The sequence below is a fragment of the Leptinotarsa decemlineata genome, unplaced genomic scaffold (genome assembly GCF_025532065.1).
Source record: "Leptinotarsa decemlineata unplaced genomic scaffold, Ldec_3_MD MMD2_tig00026314_RagTag_RagTag, whole genome shotgun sequence".
Taxonomy (NCBI): Eukaryota; Metazoa; Arthropoda; class Insecta; order Coleoptera; family Chrysomelidae; genus Leptinotarsa; species Leptinotarsa decemlineata.
This window is the reverse complement of record NW_027412684.1, coordinates 15,898,845-15,908,212: the sequence shown is the minus strand read 5'-3', so window position 1 is coordinate 15,908,212 and position 9,368 is coordinate 15,898,845. Positions and strand designations below refer to the sequence as shown.

Genomic DNA, 9,368 nt, shown 5'->3' with positions numbered 1-9,368 from the left:
TGAAGCTCCAAGTTTGAATTAACCAATTAATTTAATTGAGAAATTACATAGAAAATTGAAACCAAACTCTCCAAACCAGCGTTCCAAACTAACTGACTGAAATCTACGAGGCCTCCACTGCTTGTACTCTCTTCCAACAGCCCTCCCAGCCGTTCACTACAACCACGCAACTCTACCTGCAACAAAATGGGGACCCGACCGGCCCACTAGGGACTCCTGTTACCTACCTCGATTTCTCTTATTCACTGTTACAAAATACAACTAAATATATAACTATGTTTTTATCTTTAGTGCAATCTCTAATACAACAATATTTAATTCTCACTTAATTGTATTTGTTTTATATGTAAAATTTAATAAAATATTTGTTAAAGAAATTTTTCCACACCGCTAAGTTACTTTTGTGAACTATATTACATTTGTCTATTCGTTTCATGTGATTGTTAATAAAAATGAATATTTAACCTTGTTTATCTACTTTCTTTGTCTATTCTAACAAAATAGTGTTCTGTCAAAGTCATAAGGGCCCCATAGAGCCCCAGGGCCTCCAATAGGTTAAAGACCGTCCTGCTTGCCCATGTGAAATATAGTATCAAAAACTCCCAAACTACGGCACTCTTGCCAAAAAAATAATGAAGAGATCCAATAAATTTCAGCATTTCATTCCAGAGGTGCTGAGTACAACTGAGTACAGGACATTGTCAAGTCAGCCCTTCAATTTTCTGTGTTAATATTTTTGACGGCATCAGTTTCATTTGTGTCGCAAAAACGATTAGATTTCACGTTTCTTTCTGCCAATAATTGATGAGTTGGGTTGGTTGAAAAGTACTTTGAATAAAGGCAACGATATATGTTTTTCAAGATGAACGTATCAAATTATTTCGGTTATAAAAATGACTAGCAAAAAGTAAGTTTCTGATATATTTTCGATAAAAAACATTAACATCTATCAAAAATATACAAAAATTAGATTTATTCAGTCGCTACTATCCTCTTCAGAAGAGGAAGCTTCCTCTGCCTGCTCCAACCAGTCAGTGAAGGGTTTAACTTGTGAATGGAACTTCTCTTTCTTATCCAAGGTCCCGTACCATTTCAATATAGCATCCTCAGTCACATAATCTTTATTATACAAGTATTGAAGAACAAACATAACCCATTTTTCTTTAAGTTCTTCGTTTGAAATTGCTACATCCTAGAAGAAATTAATTCGTTAATTTTATGAAATCAATTGAAACTCAATGAAAATCCATAAAAAAGTTGGGACTTTTCACCCTTTCTACTACGCATCTCAAAGGCCAAGCTAGTAAGGGCGACCTTTCACATATCACGTATCAGTTTATCCAACTTACTTCAATAGCCTGCAAACAATCCTCCATCGCACTTTCGTTACGAATGTAATTCTTCAGGATCGGAGCAAAGAAGGACAGTAAACGAGACAAGTGTGAAAAATATTGAACACCAGTAGGCTGCCTGAGAGACATAATCAGAATAGCTTTGACTACATTGAAGTTTACCTATAAACATTATTATTATTAACATTTTTTAACTAAAAGACGACCTTAATGTTTCTTTAATTTAGAGGAAAAATGTCCAACTGAGGAAATGAAATAAATTTATATCGAGTAAGTCAAATTCAACACAAGATTTCCATAGAATAGGATATAATGTTAATATATGATTAAAACAACTACTACTTTTGCTGATACCATGTCAGGTATTGAAATTGAAAACCGTTAGAAAGAGAATGGACATGAAGTTGTAGCAATTATCTACCCTAGTACTGATTTATCATGCTTCATTTGAGAATTTATTGAATGAAAATGTATGTCATTTATGTTTGAAAAACCAGCAAACAAGTCATATTGCATGGGAATTTCATTTGAGCAGATGCAATTTTTTTTCATTTCAGAAGTGGTATTTTTCATCAGCTTGAGTTGTCATATTCAGATGATTTTTGACACTTATTTGCTGTTCAGGTTATTACTTCACTACACTAACCACAAACTTGCAGTCGTACCCAACCGCGTACACCGTCCTGTACTTTTTCTCATATTGGTTTCACAGCGTTCAATTTTTTATTTCAAAATTCTAATTAATTCATCAAAAGTACTAATGGACATTCTGAAGTAATTAAAAATTTTTTTTCGTCTTGCCAGAGTTTACGGGTTGTTGCTTGTATGTTATTTCAATGTAATTTCAGTTTTTTGCTTAATAAAATTGTATCATCTAAGAGAACAATTCGTTCAGGCCAGTCTCAACACCCTACAGAGTAGGTTAATGGACTGACACCTATCAGAAAACAACTACTCCCCTGGCTAATACCACGAAGGGTGTTGGATTATATCCGACAGGTGTCAGTGCAGGATTCTTCACAGAAGTTATTCCTGCATATACTGTTGGCGATACAACTGCCGCAATAGATTTTCAATTATTGGAACACACTTGCAGACCGGTTTCGGGCTGTTTGGCCACTCGTCAGTGCAAGGTAGTGTATATCATCAACATATAGTCGATGATTTCCGATAATTGAAAATCGAATTCCGTCAGAGTATCATTCCTCGAACTAAGCTGAAGACTACAACAAACAACAGGTTTGTCGTCGCCCCATCTGCCTGTGAACGAGGTAACCAACTGCATATCCGAAATTTGCCCAATTCCTCGTATAAAGAAAGAAATCTTTCACGTATAGTCAGTTGGCATACTTCCCAAGTATGCCCACTGACGTTCACAGGCAGATGGGGCGACGACAAACCTGTTGTTTGTTGTAGTCTTCAGCTTAGTTCGAGGAATGATACTCTGACGGAATTCGATTTTCAATTATCGGAAATCATCGACTTTATGTTGATAATATACACTACCTTGCACTGACGAGTGGCCAAACAGCCCGAAACCGGTCTACAAGTGTGTTCCAATAATTGAAAATCTATTGCGGCAGTTGTATCGCCAACAGCATATGCAGGAATAACTTCTGCGAAGAATCCTGCACTGACACCTGTCAGATATAATCCAACGCCCTTCGTGGTATTAGCCAGGGGAGTAGTTGTTTTCTGATAGGTGTCAGTCCATTAACCTACTGTGTAGGATGTTGAGACTGGCCTGAACGAATTGTTCTCTTAGATGATTTGATTTACAGCCAGTATGCCCACTGACTATACGTAATAAAATTGTTTTTTCAGCTAATCTTTTTGATTTCTTTACAGATTCCTCAGGGATTTCAAATCAATTTATATCATATTAGACAATGGAAATCCGAACTAATGAAATGCACCATGAAACATTGTCAACCACGTTCAAACAAAATATAAAAATTTCCTTCCTGTTGTCTCACAACAAGAAGTGGATGTACCCAAAACGATTGTACCGTCCTACGTCTTCTCTTTCTCCTCAAAATAAGAAGTAGTAGTGCTTCTTCTTCAAAATTCATATTGAAACTGGCACTAAACTCTGACACCACAAAATATAGATGTCAGTTGCCTCAATTGCAAGTACGGTTTATAAGAACGCAAGTCAACCACAAAAATGTGGTTGGGTCAACCGCGAGGTGCAGTCAACGGGGCCACAATATTGTGGTTGCCTCAACTGCAAATATGTGTACGGCCGGACTTATTTGCTGTTTTCTTTGTGTTATTTTTCCATTTGGTTTTCTCAATATTTCATTGAAGTGAAGCCTTGACCAATCAACAGGATAACTGACACTAATGACAAATACACTAGAGTCTTCAACTCAGAATGAATAAGTGCTCCATATCAAATCCTTTACCAGAAAGATTTGAAAATTTGTATGAAAAAAATACTCAACTTCAACTGAAATTTTAAAGTTAATCACATAAATGAAAAATCAAGTGATTTACTTGAAAGATGGAGAAAACAGATATAAAACAACAATAGGATACACATTAATGGTCATTTTAACTTTCCATATGCAAAAAGTTTTGATGACCACTTGACCATTCATCATTTAACAGCAAAATGAGTACCTCTTCATTGTTACATCTATCTTTAAAATATCAAAATGACCGGCAATTTCACAGATCTTCATTTCTTACATGTCTGGAGTTCTTCATAGCAAATTTGACTTGCTCGATAGAATGGAGAAGGTGTATTTCAACATGCTGTGCCTTATCTACAATCAGTGGGAAACTGATTCCAAACTTTGTACAGGTCATGGTAAATGTTATTAGAGAAATCAATAGCATCCTTTGGAGCAAAGAAAAATTTGATTATTCACCTCTTTCACAGTGACATTATATGCGTATCGGGATGAATTGATTTCAAGAATAAGGTTATCGCATAGCAGATTGTCATCAAACCCCCTGGTTAGGCTGTCGATTACTTCAGTAAAGAACACTAAAAAGAAAAGGAAACTATTAGTCATGTTTTGGTGTTTTGAGTAAAATGAAATGGAAGCAAAGCAACTCACAGATATTTCTGGTTCTTAAATAACAGTAAAAACAGAAAAAAGAAGCTACTTCTAAAGACTCTGCAGATGAAGAAGCGGTAAATGTGTTCAGCGAGATACAGTAACATAATGAACTATAGACTAATCTGAAAAATTTGTAAGCAATGAAGTATATATCAGCTAATTTGACAAAATATGTGAAAAAACCAATCAGAAAATGCAAATAGTTATGACAATATAATTCATACAACAAAATTTAACCTCTTTGATTTTTTCTTGATATTAGTTGAAAATGAAGAGTCTTCACAGGATAAGACAGTGATAATGAATGAAAAAAAAAAAAAACTCGGAAAGGGTATAAAAATTTGGAAAAGTTAATCTGTAATTAACTGTATACACCTCAAGTTTCGTGACACAATGAGTTGGTTCAAAAAAAAAATTAATAATAAATAAATTCCGTAAAGTAATAGTTTACATTAATTTCAAAAATGATTTGACTCAAAGGTCCATTTTCTTTTTAGTGAATACAAAGACGGTTCATTTTTTAAATATGTTTTGTCATAACATCTCAAGAAAATGAACACTTTAAACTTTTGAGAAAGTTCTGAAGTTAATAATGTTTCTGAACACAAGTCAACATGTGAAACATGCAACATCATCAAACTACTATGCTTCACTCAGACATTCACAAAAAGCCAAAAGAGAACCTGAAAGCTATTGGGAAACTTCACAATTCAAAGACCCTTCAAAACAGCCATAAAAAAAGATTCATTTAAAAGTCTGTAAAAATCAGTTGTTACTCCCCTAATTGTTATCTTACTTTTTGTATCATCGGGAGCTTGAGAGAGAGTATCTGATAATTCTTCTTCGTCGCTCTCACTAAATCCAGCGTCCTCTTCTGATTCAGACTCTTGATACACATCAACGTTTATGTGGGGGAATTTACTGGACAATGCTGATATATCTGCTTCTTCATCTTCCCCAGCAGTTATTCTCATTCGGTATGCTTTAGAACCAAGTTTGTCCCCTTCCTCATCTAAAAATAGACAATCAGTTCGTCCACGAATCAATTCGAACAAACCCATTTACAATTCTCAGGTTGTGTAGCCTGTACAAGAGTGTTTTCCACAAATATATCTTTTTCGACGACTGATCCTTCCCCTAATATGCTGCCAGTTACTTTACTTTTCGATTTTATGGTACACCACGGGCCTATCAAACTATGTGATATAGTTACGTTGCCTTCCAGCTTTGTATTTGACAATATGAAGGAGTCTTTGATTGTAACATTGGGACCCACTTTTATATTGTCTCCTAGGACTGTCCTCTGCAAATTCGCTGATTCGTGAATTGTTGTATCTTGGCCAATGATTACATCATTTTTCAATGTTCGATTCCTGTAGAGTACATGTATATTTATGATAAGTCACAAATACCAGAAATAAATTGAATTCGCAATGAAGTAAAAGCAATTCATAAATAATAAGATTAATTAGTAAAGGTTCACTAAAAACATACAAAACGTTCAAGTCAATAAAGTAATTTATGAAGAGAAGAATATTTGGTTTTTAGTTCTGATGAGTTGAAAATCTCATTTTTCATATATTAGATAATAATAAATAAATAAATTTTGTACTTATGATGCACTGTTTGAAATTATTGAATTATTACTGGAGTTTTATCCCAACACCAAACCGTTATTTTCAACACCTCAACATATGTTTCAATCACCAAGTGATCATCTTCAAAAGCACGATGAAACTCTTGAAGATGATCACTTTGTGATTGAAACGTGTGTGATTGAAACACTTGGTGATTGAAACACTTGGTGATTGAACCACTTGGTGATTGAAACACTTGGTGATTGAAACACTTGGTGATTGAAACACGTGTTGAGGTGTTAAAAATAACGGTATGGTGTTAGGTTAAAACTCCAGTAATATTCATTTGAATAAATTTTGAACAAAGGTCATTTTTTGAAGGAAAAATCAGAATTTCTCTGTTTTTTTTTTGGAATTCTTATATTATTAAATTTTCACACCAAAAAAATTCAATATTGAACTCAAAAATCTTTGTACTTTTTCAGTTATGACAAATCTTCTGTAGATTGATATTATGTGATAGTTTCGCTTTTCCATTGGAACTAATTCTTCTCTAACAAGTAATGGGAAAAATTATAGAATCGGACGATAATTGATGAAAATCCCTAACGTAGACAGACAGATTTAATTTAACCATGTTATGCAAACAATACATTTATGACAGGTCAAAAAGAGTAGTCTGATTGGGTGGAGAATATACTTTCTTTTTATGGATCTCTAACAAAGTGTTTAAAATAAATATACAAGGCAAAGGCAGAATTTTGTAAAAGATGAAGATAGGTTGACATGGTTCGTTGAATGAAGCTCCAGCTATTATTCTAAGTGCGTTTTTTTGCATACGGAAAATCGTTCGAGAATGAGAGGATTTTCCCCATAAGAGAGTTCCATACATTAAATTGGAGTGAAATAGTGAGTAATACGCAGTTAGTTAGTATTGGTACTTTTAAATCTTTTCAGCTGATAGAAATAGAGCCACAAGGAAGTGTTTTTTGAATAAGTGATGGAAAAAAAGGTTGGAAATCAACAATTTAGTTCAAGATTTTCTCCACATATTGAAATAGTCTCCAAGACGATGATGATTGAAAAATTTATATAGATACGTAAACCATATTTTGGTGAAGCATATTTTCATCTACTTTATGGAAGAAAAACAATGAACTGTCAAAAGATCAAGATTACTAAGAATACTAACTGGGATTCCATTTGCTCAACTGCGTCATGTTAAATAAAAATATTCATCTATACTTACTTTTTCCTAGGTGGACACAGAGGGTACATCCAATTGTTTTTCAACTCATGACTGAAATGAAAACAAATATTAATAGTAGAAGTCAAAGTAATGAAAACTGTATCGAGGAGAGATACATACATTTCGAAATGATATTTCGAAACGATGATCTCTCCCAACTACCTACGCGGTAGATTTTGGTAAAAGCCTGCCGAAAAACAACTACTTCCCCGGCTGATCCCACGTTGGATACTGAATTATATCTGACAGTTCCAAACCGTTCAGTAACTTTTCAACAAAATTTCTAGTTACGATATAATACTTTTTCAGTTATTTTGCAGTACATTTTTTCAAATGTCCCTCTTTAAAAAAGCAAGAGGTTGATCAGGTGTTCTTGGCAGCTATTTTAAAATTTCTATTTGGTTGATTATAAGAGAAGTCAATTAATTAATTCATAATTTCAATACCTAAGTGCTTGATACATTCTCCAGTTGGTAACAGCTCCTCCACATTGGCTGCCTTTCAATACATTTATATATACAGTTCCTTCTAATATCTCTTCGTTCATAAGCAACCCTTTGATAAGATCATCTTTCGATTGAAAATCGAAATTATCGGAGAACAATGGTAATACTGATGGCGAACATATGGCAATGTGGGTATCTTTCATGTTGTAATGTAACGAAAGACATGGATTGTCTAGGAGGATGTCCTGAAATTGAATTTTTGCCATTCAAAAAATTGAATATTACGGTGAGGTCAATGAAAAAGGACACTGACGTCTCTACTGCTTTGAACAACCTAACATCTCGATGAAGAATTGCTTTCATTTTTCATGAGAGCTCTATTTGAATGCAAACAATAACTAGTATGTGTTTCATCATAATTTTTATTGATAACAAATGTGTATTGATTCCCTCAAGTATATTTCAAAACTCACCAAAGGAAACTTTATATTCTTTTCCCTTATTTTTCCAAGTTTCTTGTGAAATAATATCCTTTTATCAGGATCTACTAAAACCAGCATTTCCTCTTCAGGACATCTTCCAATATATCCAACTCCTGCCTCTTGTAGTACTAATGTCATGGCAGCATATTTGTCGTTTTTTGTGGTCTCACTGAAAGTTCAGATAGAAGTAAACACTGGCCAAAAATTATCATGAACCAACCTGTGTCTTTTCAACAATGGCAACAGTTGCACATTGGAAATTGTACCAGGTTCTATTAACACAAAGTCGCCCCTCAATAGTCCTTTCGCATCCAAATCACGTAGACAGTCTCCAAGAGAATGACATGATTCAGAGGCTATTATATTCACCTTCATGGTAACAGTCCAACCATCCATATTTCTAATACATTTACTGAAAACAGAAAATTAACTGGATTAGTGCATATTCGCATAACTCCTATTCATTACTAACTCAATATGTTCTCTGATGGATTCGACATGTGTGCAACAGAATAAGAATGTTTCTTCTATTCCTCCGAGGGACAAAAATTCCAAGGTGTAATCCACTAAAGGTCTGTTGAGGATTGGCAAAAGGGCCTGAAAAGTGCATTGTTATCGCAATGTTTTTATTTGTTTGAATTGTGTTACCAATGGTATTGTATCTGAGACAGGAACAAATTCATCTCCAAAAGTGTCTGCAACCACTATAGCCTGCACAGCGTTTTCTTTGCAAACAATTTCTTTGTTTTTACTCGACATATTATCTTACAAAATACTATTTTCCTAATTTAGACAGTAAAAACTAAAACACACTATTCACTAAACAATTATTAAAGCTTTGTTTACACGTGCTTATGACACTGTCACAATTCAGAATCGTGCTGTGGCACTCACAGACCATACACCCACTTCTGTGTGTGGGACTGTCATATACTGTGCTTATGGCGATGGCGACACGAGACACGAGCTTCTGTTCTCTCAACAATTAGCCCAGTCCAATTAGGATTTGTCAACATGGCAATGAACAAATTTTTTCTAGCAATTTTTTTCGGATTTCTTGGGGATCACTGGCAATGTATATTTGAGCTTCAGGGGTACCAGACCTCAGAGTTGAATCGTTTTTGAGATAGAGAGCGGAGAGCGCGCGGTTGAAGCATCATTTAAGGTCAACCGGTAGTCCCGGTCAAAAAG

The 9,368-nt window shown here is 34.5% G+C and overlaps 1 protein-coding gene across 2 annotated transcripts; it reads right to left on the bottom strand.

Annotated features, from left to right (window-relative positions):
• Positions 1-907: 907 nt before the first annotated feature.
• On the bottom strand, positions 908-9,002 carry eIF2Bepsilon (eukaryotic translation initiation factor 2B subunit epsilon). 2 transcript variants are annotated; one of them, XM_023156638.2, is made up of 11 exons: positions 8,826-9,002; positions 8,650-8,774; positions 8,398-8,589; positions 8,169-8,346; positions 7,696-7,940; positions 7,250-7,300; positions 5,489-5,796; positions 5,220-5,435; positions 4,229-4,347; positions 1,350-1,514; positions 908-1,192 (listed from the first exon to the last, which is right to left on the bottom strand). In XM_023156638.2, the coding sequence occupies exons 1-11, from the start codon at positions 8,934-8,936 to the stop codon at positions 977-979; spliced, it is 1,926 nt and encodes a 641-aa protein (XP_023012406.2). In that variant the 5' UTR covers positions 8,937-9,002; the 3' UTR covers positions 908-976. The 2 variants fall into 2 exon arrangements, with proteins under 2 accessions (XP_023012406.2, XP_023012407.2); XM_023156639.2 differs by lacking the exon at positions 4,229-4,347 and having other exon boundaries at positions 1,052-1,192.
• Positions 9,003-9,368: the final 366 nt, after the last annotated feature.

Coding starts and splice junctions, on each gene's coding strand:
- eIF2Bepsilon (XM_023156638.2), bottom strand. CDS start 8,936: ATGTCGAGTAAAAACAAAGAAATTGTTTGCAAAGAAAACGCTGTGCAG. Junction 7,301..7,695: donor AGAATGTATCAAGCACTTAG/GTATTGAAATTA, acceptor TTTTCATTTCAG/TCATGAGTTGAAAAACAATT. Junction 4,348..5,219: donor AGCTCCCGATGATACAAAAA/GTAAGATAACAA, acceptor TTTTCTTTTTAG/TGTTCTTTACTGAAGTAATC.